Source organism: Alternaria atra, assembly GCF_907166805.1.
Source record: "Alternaria atra isolate CS162 genome assembly, contig: 21, whole genome shotgun sequence".
Lineage (NCBI taxonomy): Eukaryota > Fungi > Ascomycota > Dothideomycetes > Pleosporales > Pleosporaceae > Alternaria > Alternaria atra.
The window spans coordinates 3,707,610-3,735,581 of NW_025091319.1; the positions used below are offsets into that span (position 1 = coordinate 3,707,610).

The 27,972-nt window shown below is 50.8% G+C and overlaps 5 protein-coding genes across 5 annotated transcripts; 4 read left to right on the forward strand and 1 right to left on the reverse strand.

Moving 5' to 3' along the window:
* Window positions 1–1,637: 1,637 nt before the first annotated feature.
* On the forward strand, window positions 1,638–4,134 carry ALTATR162_LOCUS1661 (uncharacterized protein; the record flags this gene model as incomplete). Its single annotated transcript, XM_043309259.1, has 5 exons — window positions 1,638–1,994; window positions 2,042–2,069; window positions 2,131–2,831; window positions 2,882–3,675; window positions 3,786–4,134. The coding sequence occupies 5 exons, from the start codon at window positions 1,638–1,640 to the stop codon at window positions 4,132–4,134; spliced, it is 2,229 nt and encodes a 742-aa protein (XP_043165194.1).
* Window positions 4,135–5,229: 1,095 nt separating this feature from the next.
* ALTATR162_LOCUS1662 (uncharacterized protein) lies at window positions 5,230–8,957 on the forward strand (the record flags this gene model as incomplete). Its single annotated transcript, XM_043309260.1, has 9 exons — window positions 5,230–5,273; window positions 5,356–5,458; window positions 5,516–5,598; window positions 5,649–6,243; window positions 6,308–6,439; window positions 6,604–6,633; window positions 6,677–6,764; window positions 7,932–8,665; window positions 8,724–8,957. The coding sequence occupies 9 exons, from the start codon at window positions 5,230–5,232 to the stop codon at window positions 8,955–8,957; spliced, it is 2,043 nt and encodes a 680-aa protein (XP_043165195.1).
* A 2,105-nt stretch (window positions 8,958–11,062) lies between these two features.
* ALTATR162_LOCUS1663 (uncharacterized protein) lies at window positions 11,063–12,208 on the forward strand (the record flags this gene model as incomplete). Its single annotated transcript, XM_043309261.1, has 6 exons — window positions 11,063–11,165; window positions 11,212–11,254; window positions 11,320–11,384; window positions 11,479–11,557; window positions 11,622–11,642; window positions 12,169–12,208. The coding sequence occupies 6 exons, from the start codon at window positions 11,063–11,065 to the stop codon at window positions 12,206–12,208; spliced, it is 351 nt and encodes a 116-aa protein (XP_043165196.1).
* Window positions 12,209–18,437: 6,229 nt separating this feature from the next.
* Window positions 18,438–19,373, forward strand: ALTATR162_LOCUS1664 (uncharacterized protein; the record flags this gene model as incomplete). The annotated part of the gene is made up of 1 exon (XM_043309262.1): window positions 18,438–19,373. One exon carries the CDS (start codon window positions 18,438–18,440, stop codon window positions 19,371–19,373), a length of 936 nt encoding a protein of 311 aa, XP_043165197.1.
* A 1,999-nt stretch (window positions 19,374–21,372) lies between these two features.
* On the reverse strand, window positions 21,373–25,779 carry ALTATR162_LOCUS1665 (uncharacterized protein; the record flags this gene model as incomplete). Its single annotated transcript, XM_043309263.1, has 3 exons — window positions 21,373–23,603; window positions 23,661–25,595; window positions 25,647–25,779. The coding sequence occupies 3 exons, from the start codon at window positions 25,777–25,779 to the stop codon at window positions 21,373–21,375; spliced, it is 4,299 nt and encodes a 1,432-aa protein (XP_043165198.1).
* Window positions 25,780–27,972: the final 2,193 nt, after the last annotated feature.

Consider the following 27,972-nt stretch of genomic DNA (forward strand, 5'->3'; position numbering starts at 1 on the left):
TGCGCGCCAATCTTCCCGCGGCATGCCAGCAGCATCGTCAACGTGCAGACAGCCGTGGCGCCTCCATGCCCTGGGGAGATGCAGGCATCCAAGAGCTACCATTGTTATGGGACAGGGACCCAGGGCTGAGCTCGATGATGCTGATAGTGGTTAGCAAATAGGGTCGCCATCTTCTCGAAGCAGGCTGTATTTTCCCGTCAACGGCCTGGTCGACTCAGTACGAAGGAGTCAGTGGCGCTGCATGGCTGGCTAATTTGTGGCCATCCTCGCTAGCCGCGTTTGTGAGATCAAATATCAATTTGATATTCTTCCTAACAGGCACATTGATGAGGCTTGAAAGTCTAAAGGCTGCCACCGGGCAATTGCACTGCATTGCATCGGGGCACTCCCCACTTCAGGAGAGTGGAGTTCACGGAAATGTCCATGGATATACCGGCCCTGCCCTATACTCAACGACACCCTCAGGCAGTCCCGAGTAAGGGCTTTCATGTGTAGCGCGTACGAGTGTGTGCACTAACTCTGACAGCCGCTTCCTGCGCAGCTTCACATTCAGGCCTCATTCGCTGACGATTGACCTAGCCCCGTGGCTTCTCTGAACGCCCCACATGCCTCACCACCTTGGTGAAATCGGGGCCGGTGCACATCATGTCCAAATTTGTGCTTGTCTTCTGTTAGGCTGGGTCCGTCTACTGCAAAGGCGATCCACGACTTCCCTCGAGCCGTAGCTGACTGCAGTTTATAATCGTCATGGCAGCACGCCTAAGAGTAGTTGACAGGCGGGATCAACGGCGGGGATGTGCCAAAAAAATGACCCTATACGGCATTTTGGAGCGACTATTCCGGGCAGACCCTTCTATTCTCCCCAGAATTCATCCCATGTGGATGCTGGCGAGTGGACCAGTTCGCACGGTGATCAGGAGCGATCAGACCTGGGATCGCAGAGCGTGTCTTGCAAGGAGCTAATCCATGGCTGCGCGGAAGGCGGAAGCGTTTAGGTGCACGGCCATAGCATAGCGGCCTGGGAGACAACTCAGCGGCTTATGGCTTGCTTTTTCCCCTTCACTGCACCCCGGCTTTAGATGCAGACGTTTGATGAACATTGAGACTATCCATTCCTGGCATTGGACATTGCTTCTTTGTCCGAACTAAACACAAGCCTCCTGTCACGGGCTGACTCTCACACGACCTCTGCATGCGGCTGCTGTGCTCTCTTCCTCAACGTTGTCCAGTTTCAGTCTCAGACTGGTACTGCACACGCTTCCATCATCAGCAACTGTGGTGCGGTGGACCGACTTGCTCCTTTGCGGACAAGATCCCGGTCTATCGCATACTTCTTCAAGGCCGCTTGGTCTAGGTACTAGCTGGCGCCAACACCCGCGCGCCCAAATCAGCGTGCATTGAACTAAATCACGGCTTCGATCCTGCAAGCGTGCTTCTACAAGTATAACCCTCCAAAATCCCGTACCTGGCGCCCGAGCCATTGTCACACCCGTGGACACGGCGATCGACCTCGGACCCTTGCAATTGGATGACGTTGATCCTTTTACGGCAAGCTTACCGTCCACGGCTCACCAACATTTACCAATACAAACAACCTACACTCCATCGTTCTTCTACCCTTTCCAATCCTCTTAGGCATGTCTGGATATTATCCTCCTCCAGGGCACAACATTCCGCCTCAGTACTACAACCTCGATCCCAACGCGATCCCCAATTCCAACATTCAGCATGCCCCACCAACTATAATCTCGCATGGCTCATATGCACCCACTTTGCCAGACAACCCGTTTCAACCTGGTGTCCCTGGACCATTTGTACAATACGAAAACATCGGTCAGCCAAACTACGTCGATCAATATGAGGATGTATCTGGCCCCCTGGGCTCAGCGCATGGTGCGAACAGCCGTGCGCGAAGGAGGCCAGCGCCTGGCGAGCAGGTGAAGCATCGCAGGACTCGGAGCGGCTGTTTTACCTGCAGGCAAAGAAGAGTCAAGGTATGCGCTTTACCTCCTAAGATGGCGACTTGGCTGATGGGTAACAGTGCGACGAAAACCATCCTGTGTGTGAACGTGAGTACCTGCGCTTGCTTTTACACGCTCAAAAACTGTATAGTCTGACGATATTTGCTAGGATGCCGCAAGGGGAGCCGCGAGTGCATCTACCCAGACTCACAGTCCAGTCAGAAATCGACCCGCAGTGGGTCGAAGTCGGGCAAGTCTACATCCGCGGACGATCAATCTTCGCCCGAAGACCATGAAGGAGAGGACAAGGAGCGTCTTCCTGCGATCATGGATGAAGACGAAGAGGACGATTACGTCGAGTATGATGACGACGACGACATGTCAAGGAGCCAAGATGCTCGCGACTCTTCACATACACCAGGCTCTTTCCTCGATCAAAGTACTTCTCCATCCACTGAAGCATCCTCGATACCGCCTACGATACGACCATCTATGTCTCGGAAAGGCAGCGTGCAAACTACCAAGACCGGTCCAGCAACCAAGGGCACATCGGCTATGGCGCGAGACCTTCAGTTTTACTTGAACTACTTTCGGAACCATATGAGTGTACATCATTACTCTCTGAAACGTGATACACATGGCTTCCTCAAAGGTGACTTTTTGAGTTGGGCGACCAAGTTTGAGCCATTAAAGTACGCTGTAGCTGGTTACGCGGCGTACTTCCATACGCTTGCACAACCGGATGGTCGCATGTCCAACTTCCTCCAATTCTACAACGAGTCTGTCTCACGACTGAGGATAGCCATCACAAAGAACAAGAAGCAGGGGCTCGCGACCTTTTTGACTATATTACAACTTGCAAGTATTGAGGTATAGAGCCTTTCGGAAAAGCAATTCCCTTGTGCTGACACCCGTTTCAGGAGATGCTTGGTGACTGGGTCAACCTCATGGGTCATCAGAAAGCTGCCTTCGAAATGCTCACTCGCCTATACACGCCCGAGACCATCACCAAATCTAATTTCCTTTGCAAGGTACTACTCTGGTACATTCGATTCGACCTGTTCGTTGGCTTCCAGTCTGGTGGTGAAGCAGTGCTTGGTCGCGAGTGGTACGTGGCGGTACATGAATGCTACGTTGAGAAAGTACGCGACAAGCCAGATGACATCGACATGCTGTATGAAGAGCGCTTTGCGCATTCACGACTGGTAGCGAAAGATTCGAATGACCTGTTCGCGAGAACTGCCAAAGGTCTCGTCAATCCTCAGGATTTCATGACCCAACTACCAATACTAAAGGAGAGGGTGGAGTCGTTGCAAAGAAACCTAGGCGCCGCTTTGACTGATCCTAGTAACAAGGTCCACCATATCCCAGGAGAGCCAGACCCAGAAGACTTTGTCAATCCTTACGAACCGGATGTCATATATGGTGGTCCGTTGTGGACGTCGAATTACCTGCTGTTGGATACATGGGGTATCCAGTTCATGTTCAACATTTCATCTTCTATGGCGTTGAAGGTGCCTCTTGATCCAGATGTTACAAAAGAAGCGTTCAAGGCGGTGCAGGTCTTTGAGGCTATGTGTGCATATCCTGACGCTCCCCCCGGCGCACTACTAGAGGCACAGGTCAGTTTCGCGATTGCGACTCTGTTCCTACCGAAAGACCAGAAGACTGTGCAGTGGCTTCGAAGGTCGTTTGCGAAGATCGAAGCAGCAGGGTAAGTGGAGCATTTTGCTTGTACGACGACGGGCGATTAGGACGTTTTGTTCTAGGTGTAGACCACGGACAGACAAGCTTCTTCCAAGCCTCTGCTAACCAGAGCAACAGGTACATCTATTCTGATGTTCTTCGAAATCGCATGCTCGAATCTATGGGCCTCAGCCCATCAGACTGGTGGCTCCCCAACGACGAAGGCTGTCCACCAATAATTCGATCCATCAAAGACTTCATCAAAGAGCGCACACAGGCTCCTAAAGACCAAGTTTCGGACGACCTACGAGAGATGCGAGGCATTTTCAGCTCCCTAACCATCTCGGACTCACCACCATCCGATAACATGACGGTAACGAGCGCCGATGGCTTAGGTTCAACATATGGTTCTCCGGATTGGCAGTCATCAGGCTACGGAAGTAGCCGCAAGTCGTCAAGCGTAGAGGCCTATCCGCCGGGGTCATAGCAACAATACGCTGTGCGGTAACCATGTCTCGTGCACAAGAAACATTGGAGTCATTCAGCAATGTTGCAATAAAACATTAGGACTGGTGCCCATCATCCGCAATGCCACGTCCGCAGTGCATACGCCCACGTTCCCTAGACGACGGTTGCGTGCATCGCAGCAGAGAGTCTTTCTTACCTGAAACGCTCTATCAGCCCTGTCCTGTCACCATCTATCGCCGAGATGGCCTTCCGAGAGGCGTCCTGTGCTACGTTGATGCACAGATCTGGCATGGCTTGGCTTGGCTCTAGGTATTACTGCCGAAGTGTACAGCATCCCATCTTCGTGTCCAGATGTTGAGGCAGGTTAATACCGAAGAGGAAGAATCGAGCGACAGGCAAGACACGTCATGTGGTGTGACGTTTGTCGGTGCTACTGGGCCGCATGTTAGTTTCAACGTCTCATAGAGATCGGGAGTTCGCTGCCCTATCGATGGAAGCACGAAGAAGCAAAGGCGGACCACATGCATATTGATGGAAAGTTTACTCATGATGGAGGAAGCGATCAACGTGTCATGTGGACTTGATGTGAGGCAGGGTGGTGGAAACATGCTAGGTACACATATCGTCACAACAGCGCATTGTGGTTCACATGCAATTTGTACAAACCTGGGAGTGCACGATAGGCTACGGCAGATATAAACCAAATTTAGTGAGTTCGCATATGATGGCCGTGAAAGCCATGCATGTCATCAATCTATATCTCAGTGAAGTTGACCCGCACCTGGTTCTCTTGGGGTCCAAGACATGGCGCATATGGCCTCTGATGTCAATGCCACATGTTCAAGTCTTGGTGGTTATGCCTTGACAGAGCAACTCTAGAGTTGGCAACTCACTGTCGTGATGCCGTGCTCTTTCAAGCTTTGTCGAGTGCGGAAGTGGGAGGGGGAGCGTTGGGGATGACCCGAAGAAGCCTAGTGTTGAATGCAGGGATGATGCGCGGCCCTGACAGGAGCGGGCAGCGGAGACACATGAAAGTCGCGAGAGCACCTCGACCACCACGCCCTAGCCAGAAGACGCAAACAAGGCTTTGATAACACGATACACATTATTCGCCATGGAGAACCTCGGAAAGATTTCGGCGTTCGGAAAGAACATATCGTATGCTTTTTCCCGCAGTGTCGACCTGCGAGCTGTGCAAGATTGGGTACAGGGTCGAGATATGCTGACATGGCTTTTACAGCGCTTCTTTCACACCTTGGGCTGCCAGGACGCAGCAGTATGTCAAGGAGCAAGTCGGCAATGTCGAGGACAAGGTGCGGCTACCCTGTCTGGCTCGCTGCCATGTCGCGACGAGGCTCCATGGCAGCCAACGAAAGCAATACTGATACGGGCCGTGACAGACTCAACTCCCCCCGGACTACATCGAGCTCGAGAAGCGCGTCGATGCGCTGAAGAAGGTGCACACAACCATGCTGCAGGTGACGTACGACACCCTCTGCCACGCCCTAGTGCTTGGCCTGGCTGACTGTATAGCTCACAATACGCCAACGAAGCCTACGACTACCCAGCCAACATCCGCGAATCCTTCAACGACCTCGGACGCACCGTCTCTGAGAAGGTCAACCTCCTCTCCAGCGCCACCTCGCCCGCCGAAGCCCAGGCTGCCCTCACTGCTCCCCCCTCGGCAAAGCCCCAGCCCAAGACGTTCAACCATGCCATTGCCCGCGCCGCCCTCAACTCGTCGCACATGCTCACATCCGAGCAAACAGGCTCGAGTGAAGACCCCCTTGCTACCGCTCTCGAGAAGTACGCCATTGCCAGCGAGAAGGTTGGTGAGGCGCGATTGGCGCAGGACGCCCAGATCCAGAGCCGCTTCCTGGCCGGCTGGAGTACCACCCTCAACACCAACATCCAGTTTGCCACACGTGCTCGCAAGGCAGTGGAGAACTCGAGGTTGAGCCTGGATGCGACCAAGGCCAATGCAAAGGGTCCTGCTTTCACTCTGCCTGGTCAGGCTCCAAAGACGGCCATGGACGACGACATCAGTGAAGAGGCGAGAGCCAAGATTGAGCAGGCTGAGGATGAGTTTGTTGGCCAGACTGAGGAGGCCGTCGGTGTCATGAAGAATGTACGATCGCATCCCTCAGCCTACATCGTCGTGTACTGGCACCCTCACACTAACTCACTAATAGGTTCTCGACACCCCCGAGCCCCTCCGCAACCTCGCCGAACTCATCGCCGCCCAGCTCGAGTACCACAAGAAGGCATACGAGATCCTGTCAGAGCTGGCTCCTGTCGTCGAGCAGCTGCAGGTTGAACAGGAGGTGCGTAGACATCAGTCGTCGGATTACTAGCAAGTCTTCACTGGACCTAACTAATGCATTGCATTGATAGGCCAACTACCGTAGGGCTCGTGAGGAGTTGTAGGACGGCTCCGACGCAGAGGGCCAAGCGGCAGGAGAGATTAGAGACAAACATTAGCTTGCAGACTGGTCCATTTCTTGGACGTGAAATTGCCGTGAGTTTTGTCACGTCACGGTGTGCTTTACCGACGTTGTTAGGGGTTTGCTTCACATTCGGACGGGATCTATTCTATCAACTCAGTCAATGCTTTCTCTGTTCAACCATTCCATTGCTGGGACGCGACATGTCAGTGCGCCGTGACTGCCATATCGATATGTTATTGAAACACTCCACTCTCATCCTTAAATTCAGCCGCCTGCCCTCTAGCAAACTCTGCCATCTTTTCCCTCTCTGCCTCCTTCCCCTCATCCTCCTCCTCAGCCGGGATATACATCCTCATCACATCCCTCACATAGCCCTCTGGCACCCCCAGCTTCATCGCATCAGCAATCCCCTGATTCATCCGGTATACATACTCGTCCCGCGGCGTATCCGGTGAAACACGGTTCCTATCGATATAAACTAGCATGCCCCTTTTCTTTTCCGGGTCCTTGCCAGTATCAACTTTGTGCTCTGTATCAGAAGGCCAGAAATCGCATTCTAGCGTTTCCTTTGTGTAAGCCATGGGTACGCCTTCGTTCTTGTCTAGTCTCTTTTCGTCTTCTGCCTGAAGTGAATAGACAAGACCGAAGACTACGTCGCCGTAAGAAGATAAGGATGTGTTTTGCTTGTCAGCTGATTCGACGACATTGGCGTAGCCCCGGTCGTTTATGATCCAGTGGTAGTTTGGTAGGCGAGCGACTCCTAGGTACGTCGAGGTTGGGCACCGCGTCGTCATTTGGTGAAGCCAGAGATTTGAACCGTAGCCAAAATATATTGTGGGGGATATGGAAGATGTGATGGGTAGTTGAGGGCTTGCCATGTTGAGATCGAGGTCGACAGCTTTGAAGATTGTTGATGGGTGTGATGTCGTTCTTCAGCACTAACTTGGTGGTTCAAATTGCGGAATCTTCTCACGCTCATGAATGCCTAGAAGCGATGTGTTCTATGAGGAGGAACCGATTTGTTTGTTTGTGTTGCCGAGTAGAGTATGGGAATCCATGCGACTTTGTTCTATACTTGGGGTGAAAGTGGTAGACTATGCCTTTCTGGGCGTTCCGAGGCTGACAGATTGCATCATACGTCTCGCGTTCGCGACCAAATTTTTGGAATGAACGCGGGACGCGCTTAACCAGTTCGCAGATACCTTTCCAAGTGCGTCTATTACGCCTAGGTATATTCGTAGACCATTCCTATCCTCGCACAGTCTACAGTCTAGTAGTTTTACTGGTAGAGTAGGACTTGTCTTTTGAAGGTACCCCGCTACATGTTCTAGCTGTCTTTGCTACTCATCCATAACAAAACACCACATAGCTACACACGCCGCGATATATCAAACGTGCAGCAACTATAAAAATATGCCGTACTCTCATCACAGCCATTCCGGCCAGTTCTGTGGACATGCGCAGAACACGCTCGAGGAAGTTGTCCAGGCAGCAATAGCCAAAGGCTTCCACACCTTCTCCTTGACGGAGCATATACCCAGACCATTTGAAGACTTTTATCCCGAAGAAGCCGACTCCCACACCGTGGACAGTCTCGCGAAGCTGTTCGATGACTTTATCATCGAGGCCCACCGGCTACGAGACGTATACTCAAACCAGATACAGATCCTCATTGGTTTCGAAACCGAATACATCCGTCCATCCACGCTTCAAATCATTCGCAGCATCCTCGACAAGTATACTTTTGATTTCTTCATGGGCTCTGTCCACCACACACACACAATACCGATCGACTACGACCGCACCATGTATGAACAGGCTAGAGATAAAGCAGGTGGGACGGACGAGCGGCTTTTTGAAGACTACTTCGACTCTCAGTACGAGATGCTTCAAGAGCTACGGCCACCAGTGGTCGGACATTTTGATCTTATTCGCCTACTTAGCGATCATCGCGATGCCGATTTCAAGGACATGGCTGGTGTTTGGGACAAGATACAGCGAAACTTGGAATTCGTAGCCTCGTATGGCGCTCTTCTCGAATTGAACTCGTCCGGGCTGCGAAAAGGTTTGGCCGAGCCATATCCGTGCTTGCCCATATGTCAGGTCAGTCACACCGCTATATGCCCGAACTCGGCGTCGAGTTTACTAATGTATGTCACAGATGTTCTTAGCCATGGGAGGTGGTTTCGTCATGTCTGACGACAGTCATGGAATCGACCAGATAGGTACAAACTATGTGCGGCTATTGGCCTTCATACAAAAGGCAGGGATAGACCGGATACATTACGCTGACCGGGCCGGTGTGCGCAAAGACAGCCGCTTCCCCAATGCGGGCTTCTCTAGTGTTGCTGTAACCGACCTGGCGCAATCACCATTCTGGGCGAACATAAGGTGAAATCATCTTCGACATGGGTAGCGCTTCGGTAGTCAGAGGCGCCATTGAAATACTCCTTGTTGAAAGTTTCGGGCCATAATGCCGGGGCCACACTATCAAGGAACTCTTGTCAACGGTTGGTACGAGTGCCTACATGCAGCGCGCATTACTTGTCGGATATTTAATCGAAGCGAAAATGCCTGTTGGTAAGGCAATGTGCAGTTGGTGTAGTTCGTGATAGCAGAGAATGTAGCCACAGTTGACTAGTGATATGATGCTGCACTCCAGGTGCGTGGAGCTTCTCCACGACTCAGTTGCCGCTGCAAGCGCAGTCAAACCAGCCAATGCAAAGCGTACAATGATCCCAGACCACGCTGTTGGGCTCCCGGCTCAACGCACAGGGCTCGCGATTGTCTTCATCGTAAGCTAGCTGATGGGCTGAGAAGGGATGGCTGAAGCACGGTCAAAAGACCACGTGTAATGGCCATCGGATTTACTCTTTAGCCCCACACTACTTGCGCTTTGTTACCCTGGTACAAAATAATTGTTCGTTTGCCGCGAGAAGCACGATAACCAGCAATTCCGCATTTGGTCCCCTCGACGAACCGCTGCAAATACGGTTGTTCTTCGGGTGGGTCTAGCACCGTACGGCAGCCGGATGTGTTCCCGCTACGCCTCTGATTGGCAAGCTATAACAGACTTGAAAGCAGAAATATAGCGAGGTTCTTGGACCCGCATCTTACACATGGGTTGGAGACATTGATGAGGAAAGATGGTCTTCAGCTCGTACATTAAGAGCGTGATCACAGCACCGAGGAGGATCAGACGAACAATTAAGTTGGAGAAGAGCGAAAGCATCATTAGATATCTGAAACCGTGGGGGTGCATCTACCATGAATGACCGAACATTACTTTTCTGAGAACGGTCCTACGTTCCCTTGCATGCACGCCACCCTTGTCCATACCCATCCCCAAATCTGTATGACCGCCACTTGCTTCCTCTGAGCTTGAAGGGGGTTTTGCAACCAGATTGTCTTGGGCCCTACACACGCATGATAACAGTCAGTTTATGCAGGTCCTGATGTGTTGCCGAATCAAAGTTTGCGCACAGTCCTCTGTGATGGTGTAGTGCAGCGGTCGTGTCCTATTTGACGAGACCAAATTTTGCTGCGTCAGAGGCGCTTTTCCTTTTTACTTCCATCGTGCGACTACTGATGAGTTAGGGACCATGGCCGGCTTATTTGCGCCTTCCGGTTCTTTAGACGGGATTAAGGTTCTGGCGCCAACGCCATGCGCACATTTCATCGTGGTGACGGTCACCGCACTTCGCAAGTTTGACCGTGGTCTCTTGCAACCCACCACCGTGCTTCGCTTCATTGTCCTATCAGCCTAATTACACACAGACATACTCATCATCGTACTGGTGTCGACCTAGGAATGAAGCTATCGTCGAATGCAATTAAACCCGTGTCGTCACAAAACAAACATCGGTAACGAAATTGGCAGGCCGCTCGGTAGTCGCGGGAAAGTTTAGTACGGGTACAACCTTCCACCATGTCAAATGTGGAGCCCCAATCGCGTGTCAGCTGGGATGCTGCAGAAGAAGAGCGGTTTGGAAGGGCTAGACCAACCTTACTTCTGACATTCCAAACGGCCTGAGCTTCGGGCAGGATTCCCCGAGAGACGGACACGTTCTGACGGCTGTGGGTCGTACCATACGTAGCCCGCAATTACCTTGGAGGCAAAGATGTGGAACATGCGCATCTGCGAAGGGGCTAAAAAGTATGCTTGACGTATCCGAGCAGGCCAATCTGTTGCACAGCTTCGCGGCAAACCCTGGTATGCTTTTGGTCGAAGCAAAAGCTATGTAATACTTAGCTCCAGTCAGAGCATCTACGGAACTTCCTACTCTTGGATTCACATATCGGCACCACTATTAAAACCTGGGGTTCACCCACTTCCCGACCTACTCCTCCATCTTTGCATATTCTCGACTCCTAACAAACACCACAGCTCTTTGACCAGCATCAAAGGAAGTGGATACCCTACATAGTCTGCATACCATCCGCTTCGAGCTTCACAGTTTTAAAGAAAAGAAAGAATAAAAACTACCTTAGACGCTATCCATGCTCGACTCGTTCAACATGGGCGTAGAGAAGCTCGTTATCAGACCGGGCAATGGTACAGACATTCCCAAGAAACACGATGAAGTCTCTATGGAATACACTGGTAAGAAAAGTGATTAACCTAATGACAATATCTGACGGCAATTCAGGATGGTTATTCGACGACGATGCTCCAGACCACAAAGGTGGACAGTAAGCGAATCCGCAGGGTCCATGCTTTGGACTTCGGATAAAACGCCGTATTGATCATATCCCAGATTCGATACTTCTGTAGGTCGGGGTGACCTAATCACTCCCATCGGCGCAGGCCGAGTTATCAAAGGTGTGCTCTTGCTGCCCGAACCACTCCGCTTCGTACCTAATGCATACGCATCCTACGAATCTAGATATGCATTCTGACTGACGCTCATGCACAGGATGGGATGAGGGAATTCTGGGCTCCGCGGAAGCATCACCTATGACACTGGGAGAGAAGGCAACTCTAATCATAACACCGTACGTAATGGTGCGACCGGTATGTCTTTTCGAGTACACTGTGCTAATGATACGTGCGATACAGTGATTACGCATACGGCCCTCGGTAAGTTCGATTTGCATTTCATACATTCCGTGATTGGGACGGAAACCAGCAAAACGAGAGGCTACCGAAGTATACACGCCACCACGGCTACGGACGCCTGATAGAGCCAAGGATTAGTACGGCCTACGATGTTCCGAGAATCCTTTGAGCCGTTCTGCTCCAAACTTCCCACACTCATGCCGCCGCAACCGCCGATCTTGTACGACACGAATGTCCGCAGCCTATGACATCTCCTAATCTTTGAACCTCGATGATCTGATAAGATCATGGGATGCAATTACTGACTATGCGGACAACAGTGGCTTTCCCGGACATATCCCTGCGAATGCCAAATTAATCTTGTAAGTGCCTAATTCTATTTCGCGCATCGTTGGAGACACTTCAGCATGCTGGCAACGCCTCGTCTGTGTGTCACAAGCGTGTGCCGTTCCTCTAGACGACGCACGGCTCGCTAGCCATCTCTTTCATCGTGCTATCGTTGAACCTGTGTATGGGTTACAAGATAGGAAAGCTAATGCCATCACAGTGACGTCGAGCTTAAGGCCATCAACGGAAAGAAAGCATAGAGTGCTCCCACACCAGTAGAAATCATTGCGCCACCCACTGAGCACCTTGGTCGACATATACCCCGTTACTACCCGGCCCTCCCGCCAGCCATTCGTGGCGCTTGTATCTTCATAATTGAGGTCGGCACATGTGAGAACAGGAAACATCTCTTTTACACTGAAAATCAGCGCATGTGCTGCGTCAACTACCCCCAATTCTTAATGATCCTTCCTATGCGTGCAGACGCAAACGCTTTTTGGTTTCTTTGGTCTCTCGGTGTTTGGCGCTTGGTAGAGGTACAAGAGTACAGCAGACTCAGTTCAACCAGAGCTGTCTTAGTGGATGTATACATATGTTACTTGTAGTAGGGCTGAAGAAAGCTCATGTTTTGTATCCTATGAACCATGTCTTTCCACACCCTTTGCGTTACTGCAGCTTTCGGACTCTCTTTCTCTTCTCGCCTGAAGTCAAACCGCTCATTGATCTTGGCGATGGCTTGGTTGTAGAGGATGATCCGCAGAAAACTTACATATTGCTCGAGTTCAAATGTCCGTCAATCAAAAGCAAGCGCTCCGCTCCATGTCGTAAACATCTCGATCTCCAACCCCTCGTGCCTGAATACGCTTCTCAAATGATATAAAAATAACCATACTACTTTGGACGAGTTGTACGCAGTGATCCAGGTCAGAGGTTCGCCTCGACGCGGGATAATAGTCGGCTGAACACCATACGGCACGAGCCGGGAGCAGAGTTCCACACCGACATTCCTCTCTTCAATCTTACTGGACCGCATTTCCGAAGCCAGATACAGCCCGTTGTCGGTATGCCGAAGACCAGCAGCATGACTCAGATCTCAAGTCTTCCGTTGGCTGGCGGTTGTGGCGGCTTACGTTTAATCCGGCAGATATGGTGTTGTGTCACCGCAACCTTCACGCTTGTTTATCAAAATGGACTACCGCGGAACCTGAATAACCTCTGACTTTACCGTTTCTTGCCACGGGTGGGGAAAGTTGCCACACAGTTTCCAGGCAAAAGACATCCCACAAAGGGCGCCCCGTACTTGACCCAGCAAGATAACCCATTCGTCGTTCAAAGGAGGACCTCTACGGGAAGCGGCTTTCTAAATGTTTGAGATCAGATCTATTATTCCAATACCAGCTTACAGTTTCCAAATCTTAGAATCTAGATGGGTTCTCGACAAGCCACTCAACACTTTGCATCGCATACAACCGGCGCACGAAATCACCGATAAGGAAGCGGATATATACCCTTATAGGAGTCTCGTCACGGCATGTACCATGTCAAAATCTAGACACCCCGTATCTCAAGTTTACCTAGATACCGATCACGGGCCGTGACCGTTCGATCCGCCCTTGGACGCTCCCGGCCGTACCGAATGCGGATACGGCTCTTACATTACATGTATCCGCAAAGAGGGTTATCTCTCAAGGAAAACAAGGTGAATAAGATGGTTGTAAGCGGCATGTGTTAGGTGCATGTGGCGTTGGTCCCGTGCAGCTGCATCAGGCACGACTCGATCATGCGCGTGCGTGGCACAGCAATGGTGCGGGTCGGATTTACACGGGGTTCAAGTGCGCGAATATGCAGTACTACTCGACTTCCTAGTTGTCGGTCTGATAGTGAAAATCCCCAAGGCCATCCGCCAAGCCGTTGCTTGCGCTCTACGCGAGCCGCTCCTCACAGGTCGCATTCTGGTGATTTGATGGGTATTGAGATACGCCGCTGCTACCTTCAGTAGCGCCAGCAACTTTGGACTGTCTGTTATTCCAGTACTGGCCCATGGTCATGCCATCTAGACTATTAAACCATAGTGATACTATGACGTTCTCGTACCCCAAAGAAGAGTTGAATGTTTGGAGGAAGGGGCGCGTGTAGACGGACAGACCATGTTCAACATTGTACATTGGTTTCGTGGCTTCCAAAATCCTGCTCCTCATCCTCTCGAGGTATTGGTGCAACTGCGCAACTATATTGCCAACGAGCAATGGATCGCCGCCGCTTCGTTGAACCATGACTTCGTCTCATACAGTTGCTGGTCTCCCCGGATTCTCTTTGGGCACATCTTGGCCCCAATCATATTCCCTTAGGATTTCGGCAGCAAAATAAGGTTTTCTTACACTAAGGTTTGACGCAGGCTCCAAGGCGACAGGATGATCTTCGAGAAAGGTGTCGCCTCCGGCGCTAGATTCGAAAGACAGTTTGCGACACAGATAGATGATATGTCGTCAAAGATGGACCATCATAAGCGAGCAAAAGCGTTCTGGTTTAGGGCAGCCATCGCGATGTCATTACCGGTGTACACGCGCTATTGTAGAATTTTACGAACACTTACCTAGACTATCTATTATCAGTTAGTGCCGCTACAGATTGAGTGATGCAATGCAATGTTATATGCAATTGCGTGCATAGAAGAACGTGCACATGATGCTCTAGAAAACGCATTATTTTATCCTTGCTTAGGCAAGATACAGAACTATTGGTGTATATCGACGATGGTTGACGGGATTATACCAGAATTGACTTGCGGCTGTTATGGCTACTTTTCCAAGGTTGGTTGAGTATGTCCAACACCGTGCATGCCTTACACAGTACAAGGATCCTATACGTGCATTGACTGCGGAAGATTTCTTTCGCGACAATCGCTTCCTCAATCACAAGCTTCGAATGTACCCATGGTATGCTAGTGTGGTCCTTCAAACTGCCGCGTCTTTAACTTCTGGTTATTGCGGCCCAATCTGATTTTCTATTGGAGCCTGCGGTTGGTAGCGCCGGTTCATTTGCCTTTGTTCCCGGTTTTACCGTCCATTGAGGAACCTGCGAATACAGTCTTTTGCGTAAAGTTCACCGTTCGACGCGCCAAGTGATTCCTTGAATCGAACCGATGGGATGCAATGCATGATTTCGCGGACGAAGGACTAACATATGAGGGGCAGAATCAAGGACAGATGTCCAAGGATAAGCGCAACAATCGTAGGATGCTGCTAAGGCGGCTAACTCGTCACCGGCGGTGGAGGATCGAGAAGATGATGCTCAAACCGTTGGAGCATCCCATTTTGGTACGCCCAGATCCCATGATATCATTGTCAGCTTTTGAACAGTAACAGAAGCGTCAAGACGATGCATTCATGGGCTTGCGCTGGCAAAATCCGATCGGTTCATCCTTTCCGCGGAGAAACAAGGACTTGATAAAGATCTAGATAACAAAGAAGAGATAAACTGCGCCAAAGATGCACCCTGGATGCAACAAGACCGCATCTATACCGTCACTTCGGAGACGGCTGCAAAGATAACGTGAAATCGACCGACGAGCAGCATAACCATTACCGCAACACGGCAAGAACGGTACCCACTGCGCCTGAACAGATAAGCATGCGGCTTCCTTCAGCTACTTGCAGAGCCACGTGCTATACGTGGCATGAAAACGCATCCGCTCGTTGCAATGATTTAGTGTGAACTAAGTGCTTTGCTTCTAAATAGCTTCTGTAGTGAGCGTTTGATCTTCGTGTGAAGCAACTAGCTAGAGCCTTCCAGAACGGTCATGAAGCTTGTATCTCACAATTGTGTCTCGCAACCAAAGTATCAACCAACGCAGAGGTATACGCGATACAGTAGATGGTGCGACCGCATGTTTGTCGTGGCCGGTATCTGAAAGTATTCCGTTGGCATAGATGGAACTGACTTTGAAGCATATCAGCAGTCCGACTGACGTGGTGCCACGGCAGACTGGAAGCGTCATTGCTTGGGTAGTTGAGTGGGGGCGAATACAGCTGCCGCTCATTACTGCAATTTACCAGTATCGAGTCTAGCCTGAGTGTGGGCGTGATCTGTAGTGTGGCCGACGTACGGCTCGCTGAACACCGGCCTCAGAGAGTACGACGAAGGCGTGAAGAACCTGAGATCTTCCTAGTTAGATAGAAAACGGAGCCTTTGCTCGGTCGATCATGCCGACGCAGATATTGCCCTTCAAGTTTCCTACCAGTATCTCCTGTAACGCACACAACTGGTGTATCCGTTTTCTCAAGGAGGCAAGATACCACGCGTGTTGGTCGATTACCGGCGAAACAACTAGAACATAAAAATCTCGACATTCCATAGAGTCGTTCCGTTCACGTGGCCGGATCTCATCCAAACATGAGGAAACTCGAAGTCGGAAGGAACATATACCCATAACTTGGTAAGGTATAAGGTGATCCATCTGGGAGCTGGCCGCGCCTGACTTTAGCGTATGTCGATTTTGACTGCTGTCCAGTAGTCGATGGTCGTGATGTCGTACCATGGCTCGAGTGGGCCGTGGAACGTTACTCATCGCGTCATCGGGTAAGACACGCTTCTATTCTGACCTCAAGCCTTTAGCTCCGTGTGTGCCAATCGGTATGGGCGCAAGTCACATGGCACAAGTTTGGTCTTTAAATCGACGTCGTGAAGTACCCCGTGCTTGACATAGTAACCACTAAGACATTGCCTGCGTGGACTCAGTGTATGAATGGTACGTCTGAGCCATAAATTCTTCTGACACGATCCAGAGCAGAAGAACGAAAGAACATGCATCAGACTGCTGCGCACCTATGCGGTGTATCATACCTAGGTACTTAAACTTGCACTGTGAAGGCTTCCGAGTAGATGCGAGACGGATTGACGAGGCAAGCAGGCGAGATGTCTTCTTGCGAAAGGAGGACCTGAGGAAATAGTTTCCATCTTCTAAAAAGGGTTGCCGTTGGCTGTACTATCAGCTGTTTCTCGTTTTCGAGAATCTTTATCGAACAAACATGACAGTGGTACAGGAAGCTGTTGGACGAGGAAGCAGATCTCTGGTGAGCGGACTTTTGTCACGTGTCGACTAAAAGGGCCCCACAAGAACTTTTCTCGTGGCTCTCAACCAAAGTGACTATGTAAAGTCAGGCAGATGACAATGCTTCTTGACAAGTTGCACAACTGGAGCACAACTATGGACGACTCACTGGTAGATTGCTCTGCATATGAATCGCGTCGCCGAGATGGTCTAGTCGACGGGCGACGACATTCGTCGCACGCTTCACAACGCTACGCTCCACCTCCAAGCCAGCCAAGGTCAGTCTGTGTTTGCTTCGATTCAGTGCAGTGGAGTGCAACAAAGAACAAAGAGCTGTCATCTGTGGCTGTATTGATCTCATCTTGCACCGCCTATCGTGGGAGACTTCCGGTTGGCGACTCCGGGAAATTACAAGTGGGGATGAGCCCTTCCTAATGGTTCAAACTACCGGCTTTCTGCAACATGGCGACAACGCACTGGCCTGGACCTCGCACTTGTCGATGCATGTTCCTGCTACACATCCTCGACTGGTCATCGCAAAGGATCGCGCAACTCAACGGCTCCAGCAGAATCATGACAGCTGTTTTACGACTTGTCCTTACATACTGTGTGACTATGATTCAACGATCCAACAACTTGCGGCAGACGATCATACTCCTACGGGAGTGACGAGGCCTGGACACAGCCCCTATTCAAGCCTTGCGAACGGGAGATGGATCGCTTAAGAGAATAGCTAGGCTCGCCAAGCGGATTCATCTCGGTTTTTTACACCACCAACTTGAAGACTTCCACATCGCGCACCACAACAATGGAGCGCCCAACTTCGTCAATGAGCCAAGCAACTGCTTGCGTCTATGTTGTAGGTGGTGTAGGACGCGCCCAAGAAGCTGCCTCGTTTCAACCGAAAAATTCTGCAGCCAGTGCAAGCCAGGAGGACAGCAACGTCGATCGGCGGCATCCCTGTTGTAATTTACGCTGCTTTCGTGCTTTACCCGACATGAGATGGTCAAAGTTACTACCACTCGCAGTGTGACTGCCCTGACGATCAGGCACCGTGCTTGGCCGATTGGATCGCCCCTTACCCAGCTTGTTCAGAACCGATCTGTTCGCGGTTAGCACGCTGTCCCATGCTTGTTCTCCGGATTAGCCACGACGTTTAGCCCCGTCCTAAAGAAGTCCACGCCGTGGCGACGACTAGTTCCATGGCGGACGGGCTTCGAAGTGGGCCTGGGCTGCGTGGACTAGGATGCAGCCATCTTATTTACTTGCGCATCCCCCAGGTCCCAAACTCCTTCTCTACCGCCTAAGCAAGACTTCGTCACCCACGTTCATTCGCTGAATAACTTCACTCTTTCAGGTGTTCAGCAGTCATTCCTTCGATCGATCTCTTCGGGTCTTCAACGTTTCCTCAAATATCATACCGGTCCAATTCTATAACGATGCAGCTCATTACCCTTATTTCTGCGGCCTCGGCCATGGTCGCGACCACGTCGGCCACCGCCTCCCTCAGGAGCGCTGTCACCTTGAACAAGGAATGCAACACGAACAAGCCCTACGCTCGTATCATCAACCGTTGCGACTACGACGTTCACCTTTGGTCCGTCTACAAGGGCGATGGTTGCCCCGAGGATGGCATGGTCACTTTGAAGACTGGCGAGACCTACTCCGAGAACTACCCCCCTGCCACTTCCGACAAGACCGGAGTGTCTATCAAGATTTCAAAGACGCAACAGTGCAAGGGTGTTGATATTACCCAACTGGAGTACTATCTCGAAACCTCCGGTGACGCCAAGTACCACAACAACTACCTCGACGTTTCCTACGTGGACTGCCTTAGCGAGGAATGCCCCACCAGACAGGAGGGATACTACCTTGTTGCAGGCAACCAGACTGGCACAGCGGTCGCGGCTGCTTCTAACACTTGGTGCCCAATCCTTTCCTGCCACGACCCTGTGTCCTGCAGCAAGATTTCCTACGTCCTCCCTGACGACGTTCAGACCAAGACTTGCGACCTCCAGTCCAGTATGGACTTCTACATGTGCGGTGGAGAGGCGCCCTCTGGTGACTACGGCTCTTCTCCTAGCGAGCCCGAATCTTCTGCCGAGCCTTCGTCCAGCTCCACCAAGCAGGCCGAGTACTCCGCTGCTAAGCCTACTTCCACGTCCGCTTCTTCGGCTTCCGATGAGGAGGACTCTTACACAGCGGATATCGAGATTGCTGCTGCCGCCGTCACCCCTGCGCCCCAAAAACAAGACGAGAACCCTTACCAGGGACTCACCAAGACCAAGGTTGTCTACGTTACTGCGTACGAGTACGTCAACGCAAAGAGGCACGTCCACGACCACGCCCGCCGTCACCAGCCTTTCCACGCATAAGCTTCACATGTCACTTTTATAATATGGCATTGGTGTTTGAGGGACTGGTTTCTTCCATATTCCACGAGCCGATAATTCAGAATACCAATTTCGCGATATACCCAGAAAAGCTAGGAAGAGGAGATTAGAGTTGATCCAACTCGAGTAATGACAGAGGTAGACAGTGTCGCAGGCCTAATCTATTCATTTCTACACCACATTATCGACCCGTACCTGTCATGCTTGATTTTGTCATCTTCACTCTGATTCCTCGCCTACCATGTTCTCCGAAGGATACATTGGGTGTGTTGCCTGGCCATCTTGGAGGCTGGCGTCTCCGCTTTCTCGCTCGCACTTTTTTTTTTCACGAAGTCACGATACAGGATACCATCTTGGGGTTCTAGCCCTCAGGCGGGCTAGCGGGATACATTTGTTTCATTCATTCGCTTCGTCGAGGACTTTTGGCTCCTTTTTAGTTGAACACGGACGTGGGGTTGTATGCAAAGACGTCTTGGCTTGTTGAACTTATTTGTAGCTTGAAAATAGATCCATTCACTATTATCTCACCGACGCTCCTTGCTTTGTGAACTTGACTAATTTCGGATGCATGCGTGGCTGATTCGTGTCGCATTGCGCAGCTCCTCGAACTAGGTGCATCATTGTAACAGATGTTTGTACAAATTGCTGGGTGACATGTAGTTTCTTTTCGTGTCGCAAGAATCGAATATGCTGTGTTTCAAGCTGAGTCGTGATGTTAAGAATACATTTTGAAACAACGTCACATGCTTATTCGATTGCGCTGCTTCCTGGTATGTTTGGACCACGCGATCACCTCGCGCATCACATCGCAAGCGGAAGCCAATTCAGGTTCCGATTGCTCTGATCAACACGTCCATTGAGCTAGTGCATCAGGCCAATCTGTGGCTATCAACGAACATGTTCGCAAAACCAATTCATGTCGCAACCACGCTCCAACCCCCCTCTGAACGGCACGCATCACCCGCATGAGCAACGTCCCCGCGACTGACAGCGGCCGGGTCGGTTATGGGTAGCTTGTTGCGCACCAGCCAAATACCGGCCACGCAGCCATACCTCCGTTCCGAGCCACAGTTGAGAATTCTACGTTGCAGGTTCGCATGCCACATCCAAGATTCTAGAAAGCTGGGCGCTCAGGCCCGCCCTCCGCGACCCGTGAGTCGACGTCCATTGCGTCACTCCTTCGCCATGGACCAGCTTATAGTTTGCCGACAACTGCCGGTACCTTACATTCTGCAGGACTAAGACGATCGTTGGGGAGCCGTTCAATCGATCAAGCATTTAGGTGACATTATGGGCCAACTGCAGCCGGGCTGGAGTTTGTGAGCCGAGCCTTTGTTGAACCACGTAGCGACCATCGCATCCGTCGAGCCGCGTAGTTAGCCTGCTCTCGCAACCATTTGCGCACAATAAAAGCAGCAGGCTTTACACTAGATTTTGCGTCGTCATATAGTAGCTCGACATTCTAGAACCAGAGCAGGATTGGTAACTATGCTCCACTTTTCCACTCTTTCGTCCACTATGCCCACATACACCTGCCGATATCGATATCGATTAGGTGCATCTGTCGGTGCGACTCCGCACAAACGTACGTCAACATTGCCTTTGCTGAGTTATCTCGCTCGTTACGGTCCACAAATTGGGGGAAGGGGGAGGGGGGACCAACGGATGAATTGCTAAAGTCAAGGAGGTCTCTGGTTCAGTGAACCATGGGATTCTGGGTTGTTGACACTGTTCTTGACGCAGACACTCAGCGTCTCTAGGGAAATAATCTTGCACTCTGATCAGACGACATCCCGAACGCGGTGGATGGGCGTACGGGCAAATGAGCTAACCCATTACTCCAGGGATACGCGACGGCGATCTCAAGATCATGAGGGGTTTTGCTGTTATGAAACCCTGCGCTCACGACCGTAGAACATGTGGAAGATGTGCAGCTGAGATAGCAGCTGATATAAATCATTCCCTCTCTACTCACTAAAGCCTAGTTTTTCCTCCACGAAAGTAACCATCTAGCTTTCCGCGGGCCTTTCTCTCGGATATGATTGCCTGTTTCTGGGGCGTCCACCCATTGAACTGGATCTCTTCCACCAACCACTTCGATTCCCCAACGAACCTCGCCGTCCCTGTCTTTGAACCAACCCAGCATTGTTTGAACTTCCCTATCTTTCTTCAGTGAGACGCCGCGCTCTTGCACCAACTCTAAGAAGTTGTCGCTGCCGCCTACGAGAACCAGCATATCGGCGATGAGCTGTACATCGCGGAGCATTGAGCTTGTATACTTCCGCTGTAAACATATGATGATGAAGGTTGTGCCCGTGAGCCATGTGAGTATTGCGGCCGACAGGTATGTTGCAACGGTGTTCATATGTAGAACGCGGATGCGGGTCGACACTGACGCCGAGATACTCCGTGACGGGACACTCTCACGTTTCAATATGACTGTGCCATTTGCGTCGATTGGTCGGGTAAGATTTTCCATGGTTTTGTCGTTCACCGGTTGGTACGTGAAGCCGCCCTCCGCCAATGACAACCCGCTATTGACAAACTGCTGGAAGAACATCTGGAATGTGCGGTCGGCCAACTCTGTAAAGGTTGTATAGTCGAGTAGTGCTTCCGCATCTTTGCCGGCCATAGCATACATTGTATTGGTCATGAGGTCTATGTCGATGCCACGCTCTTTGTCTCGAAACACAAAGGCATTGTCATCAAAATTTCGGTTTGCAGACCCTAATATTGAGCCCAGAAAAAGTATACCGAAAGATGTGGTAATGTTCATTGGCCCTTTGTAAGACTTGTTGACGAATGCTGGGGTGTGGCCAGGGATCTCATGCCGCGTGAAAGCATCGGACCATGCAAGGTTCATCGGCTCTACCGGACCTTCAACTTTCCAGGAAAGAATAGCCCCAGACTCAGCATCTACACCTATGGTAGCTCCTGTAGTCTCGATTATTGGTTGACAATTGGCAGCCTGCATTCGAGGTTCTTCTCTGAAATATAGGTTTTTGTGTCCGTTGAAGTTTTCGATACTGATGGGCTTCCCGACGATCCATTTTGGAACAACAGAGAGCGGCCACGAAACATGTTCGTCGTACGGAGGTCGGGCTCCAACAGCAGACCAGTAGCCTATGACACTCTGATGCGGTTGCTCAATAGTTCCATTGGCGCAGCACGGTTCATAAGTTGGTGGTGAGAAGGTTGGAGTCGCGGACGAGCTGTTCTCAAAGATACCGATTGACAACGTGTAAAGCTGAAGCCCCCCCGTACTCTCAAGCCGTGCAATGTCCTCTGGCAGTATACTCTCGCCTCTAGTAAGGTTGGCAGGCTCGAGCCATGATGATACGTTGGAGATTTCCTCGATGGAGTTGCATTCCAGTCGTGCGCGGATAGCAGGTACTTGAAGGCTTACGTTAGTCGAGGCGATTGCTGGACTGCTGTAGGTGTCCTGTAGGGGTTGTGAATCTGTAGTGTTTGAAATATGCGACAAATCGACCGGTAAAAAGCTCCAACCCCCTGATGACCAGGGCAGTTGGGAGCCGTTGAATGATTGTTGTATCCCTGCCCCGTATAGCCAGTTCTTACGAGCGTCAAGATACAACTCGTCCAAAACACTTTGGGAAACGCTGTACGGCACGTCGCCTAGGTGTATTTTTATTTCTGATACCAATGCATCATTGCGAATTTCCAGATTCTGGAGCAGCTTTACCTGCTTTGTAGTGTTCGTAGATCTCCTCTCGAACAAAGCAGACATGGAGACAGTAAGAACCTGGGCCAGAACAGAGCCAACGGCAACCATGAAAAGGACCCAATGCCGGAAGCGCGCAGCTTTAAAGGCTGCACCGACCCAAGTCTTAGACTTGTACGTTAATCCTGCTCCAGTACTAACTGGCGTCGGGCCTTGAGACATTGATATATAGGGCTGGAGTGTCCTAAATGTCATGTCTAGCTGGTCCCACCAGAGTCCGATCACGATACTAGCAACAGTCGGTGCGATGGAAATAGGTGCAAATGTCGGGAAGCTAAGATTCAGCTTTGAGATGTCAGCCTCGTAGGTAAAGCCGACCTGAGATAGTAGTGACTGCGCGGAGAAGGCGTTCAGAGTCAAAATCGCGGCCATGATTGACGTAAGTAAAACACTTAAAGCGAGAAGCATCCGTACGTGGATCACACGCGGTCTCCAATCAGATCTCGCTTTGATGAGTGGTGGGATGGATGCTGTACGTCCAATATTAGCAAGTTCGTTATATGGCATTGAACAATGTCTTAACATACTGGGTTGTACGCTACTTTGGATTAGATATCGGTCCGACATCAAGTAATTCTCCCTTCGTAACGAGTTGTAGAAGTCGCTCCTTGATGCGGCGTGTAAGTTTCTTAAGGTAGCGGTTCGAACCAGGCGAGACTGTAGCAGAAGACTTAGACCAACGATACTAGAAGGATCCGAGTGAAGATTGAGCGGTCGGTGGGGTAAGCGAGACACCCAAAGTAGCACAGCGAGAAACACAGCTGAAGCGTAGAATAATGCCGCTAGTGTAAATCCAATTTCGGTCAAAACAACCACCCTTTCTTGAACGACTGTAGCTGTTCCTTGGAATTTCTCTGCTTGAACAAAGTCAGGTAAATCGAACACCTCACGTATCGTCTCAGTAAAGAACCGTCCCTTGACTTTTGCTGCAGTCTGAGTGATATTGGGGTCGTTGATCAAGGCGGTCAGATTGAAACCTGAGAGTGCGGCAAGCATGGGCGCCATCCCAGAATATCCTGGCAGCTTTCCGGCCTCCGCTGGGGTACCCGGAGCCGACCCTCCAGCCCTGTCGGCATCGGTTTCCATGCTACTTGAATCGAAGTATGTTCTCCAGTTGTCTTGCATGCTTGTTGCCTGGAAGATGGAAACGTCAACCAGGTTGTCAGGAAGTCCCTGGCTACTCGATTCGAATTCAGAGCTTGCGTTGAGGTAGTGGTCTGGGCTTCCAGAACTAGTGACACTTGTAATATTTGTAGACATAGAGTACTGGGAACTGCACAGCATGCCTCGCATACGAAATTCGGATGAGCGCTCGTACGTCATGTTGTCGGAAATGAATGGACCAATCTCCGTAGCATTCAAAGAGGCGGTCCACGGAGTGTTCATGAGAATAATGTCGTGGTTATTGCATTCTTGCGTAGCGTTGACCCGTGCGTATACGTGCGTGGAAGTAACATTAGGCGCGATGACTCTGCCACCAAAAGCGAGTACTCGGCCAAGAGTAGTAGGGAAAAAAGTAGTCGCATTGGACCATGTCATGCCTCCATTGTAAGCGAGGTCGGAAAAGGGGTGTATCTTCAACTCGTATCTGCACCCTTGATCGGAGTCCAGTACGAAAGTGACCATAGGTTGCGTTCCCTTGTAGGGTCCGTGTTGCTGTACCGAATATACATCTGAGTACCGCTCCTCGCTCAAGCCTGCACTTTCGAGTTTCATATCGTGGCAAATATAATTTGACCGTAATGTGGTAGTTTCTGCATTCCATGCACTGTATGTAGATGTCAGTTTGGGACCGAATTGAGCCGGCTCCGACGATGGCCAAAACGGGAGCGTTAAGGAGGTATCGGTGACCCAGACTGACGTTGACACGTTCCTCATAAGTGCAGCCATTGTCCGAAAGTAAGTATCCCTAGTCGCAATTGCCGGAAGCTGGACGGCGTCTTTAGGTACAAGTCTCGTGAATTCGATAGGTCCAGGAATAATGGCTTCCTCAGTTGTGAGTAGGGCCGAGGAAAGAGGTGATATAATTAGCAGTGCAACGAGATTGACGAGTGCAGCGCATATCAAACTCCAGCTGGTTTTGCCAATTCGCTTTCGATAGAAACAGATGTCCATAAAGATGGACCACCATGCTCTTGGGGTCTGGAGAATGGTACCATATGCACTTGTGCCTTGCGTCGGCGCTTTAGCAAGTCGCGCAAATGGCTCTGTCCTTTTGACATCCTCAAACAATATGACAGTCATCTGTGCGTAAAGCACGGCGATGAGAGTAGGAGTGAAGCGCCACCCGAAGAGTATCATCGACGAGCCGTCATTATCGCCCAGTCCATGGTTCTTCCTGGATTGGCAGCTGAGCCAAACGATTAGGGAGCCCAGAATTAGACCGAGGTTAGCTAGCACGACCAGGTAGTACCATCTAAGAGTAAAGGGAAGCCACGAGGTGCTTCCCACCCGGTGTGGTGCTGCTCAATGGTCAACATCGTACCTATAATTTCTTCGAGTTATTTGCTTACTGGGAGACGCAACTAGTTGACCGTCACTTGAAGATCTGTCTAGCGATAGTCCGGTGGTCGCGCTGCTGTCCAAGCGCACCTCGGGTGGTGCTTCGTCTACCGGAGATATCGAGCCAAATCGATATTGAGCCATAGCGACTAATCACAGGATCGCGTCCTTCGTATCGAACCAGTGCGATAGAGTTCTTCTACCATCATGTTGATGGGTACTTCGAGGTACTTAAAGGTTCACCTCGAACCGCCCGAACAACTTCGAAGACACCCAAGGCCCCCATATTAGACATTGCGGCGCGGTCCTCAGCAGAAAGATAGTTACACACCAGTACAGTTAGTCAAACCCGACATTCTGGACGCGACAATGTTTCAGATGCGTCGTGCAATAGCATAGTTAGTTAAGCGCCCGGGTGGAAAAGAGCAGTTGATGAAGCGGTTGCGCTAATGAACCAGCGTTAAACACGCGCCAAGGTGGGGACCTTCTACTCAAATGTCGAATGGGATGAAGCCCTCAAGGGTTGTTTGCTTGCTAGGCATGTTATAAGAAACATACAGAGGCCGGATGGAAAAGCAGGTTGGCGCGCGTTCGTCCATTTTGGGGAGAACTACCTAGGTACCTGGCGCCTCTTTTACAATCCCTGTGGAAGTTTCCAGTAGCCACTAACTCAGAATGGCGTAGCGTCACCTCCCATGACCAGATCAAGCTCTTGGGACTGAGCGCCAGAACGACCACCTGGGCAGGCGATGCTAGAGGCCGTGTTCAATCAGCATCTGAAAGACAGTAGTAAAGTGAAAGGTGGAAATAGAAAGCACGGTTTTAAAAGTCAGTGCAGGCAGAGAGGACTAGTCAGCATCTAAGACAGGTTGCCAACTGCCTAATCTGATTGATTCGATGACTAAAGTTTGTCTCTCGAGCTCTTGTACTATTTACCTGGCCTAAAGAAGAGACTCTTTGCAGCTGCGTGACGTATTGTTGAAAGGCGGTGCTGCGCATAGATTGGCAACCCAATAGTGTCGCACTACGCGGCTGCCGGAATCCATGCCACCTGCGCCCTCGCTTGCATTCTCAGGCTTCAACCACGACTGATGCTTCAACCCGCGTACCTGCGTTGTGAGAAAGCCTTAACATCGCCAAATTCCCGATTACGTTCAACATTTTCTTACATGTTTCATCGCAATGCTGCGTCGCGTTATGTGTTAGGGAACTCTGCTTGCTATTGACGACGCGTCGAAGTGCTCAAATATTCAACGCGAAGTTATAGACCAAGGGTCAACATGCCTGCATGGTGCGCTGCTCATCAAGCGTTCCACCGAAATATCGTCCTTTGAGCCGTTCTTGTCCACTAACGGCAAGTCAAGACTTGCCCTCTTTTTGACCCGATAGTGATTGAGACAACCCTGCGTCCTCTATTTTCTTCTAACAGCTTCCTGCAATGATGAGCCGAAGCGTCACGGTTCACAAAGATCTCCAATTCTTTGCCGGATTCATGACTTCGGCTGTCTGAGTACTTCTGAAGCTTAACACCATCATCGGACTCCCAGTCGTCTCGATGAGCTTTGGCATACAGTGTCCGTGCACCCAACGCCCGGAGTCACTGAACGCCCGGCACGCAACATCTACACAGTATTTCAACGCGTAACAACTCAACAACCATGCCAGGCCTGCAAGATGCGCTTGCAGAGATTCGTAATTTAGACCCAGGCGATAAACTTGTCTATACAAATATTGCTCAAAAACACAGTGTTTCGCGCACAACGTTGTCCCGCGCGCACCGCGGTGTGCAGGTCCCTCAGGGCGTCGCTGACCTAAACCAACGAAAGCTCACCCCACAACAAGAAGCAGACCTTGTGCAGTATATAGAAACACTTTCAGCGCGTCACTTGCCACCTACGAGAGCTATAGTACAAAATTTCGCGTCTAAAGTAGCCTAGGATCCTTGCTCTAATAGCTGGGTTACACGCTTCCTGCACCGTCACCGCGACCGACTTACCTGCCACTAGGCGACGGGTATGGACTCTAATCGCCATAACGCTGAGTCTGGATATAAGTATAAGCTTTACTTTAACCTACTGCAGCAGAATATCACTGAGTATAACGTTGAGCTAGAGAATACGTACAATATAGATGAGAAGGGCTTCGCAATTGGGGTACTTGGAAGGTCGAAGCGCATCTTCAGTAGGCGTCAATATAAGAAGAAGGAGGTTAGGCAGGCTCGTTAAGATGGCTCACGTGAGTGGGTGAGCTTGTTAGCTACAATCTGCGCAGATAGTACTGCTCTGCCTCCTGGCATCATATTCGCATCAAAAAACTCCACAATCCAGAGCCATTGGG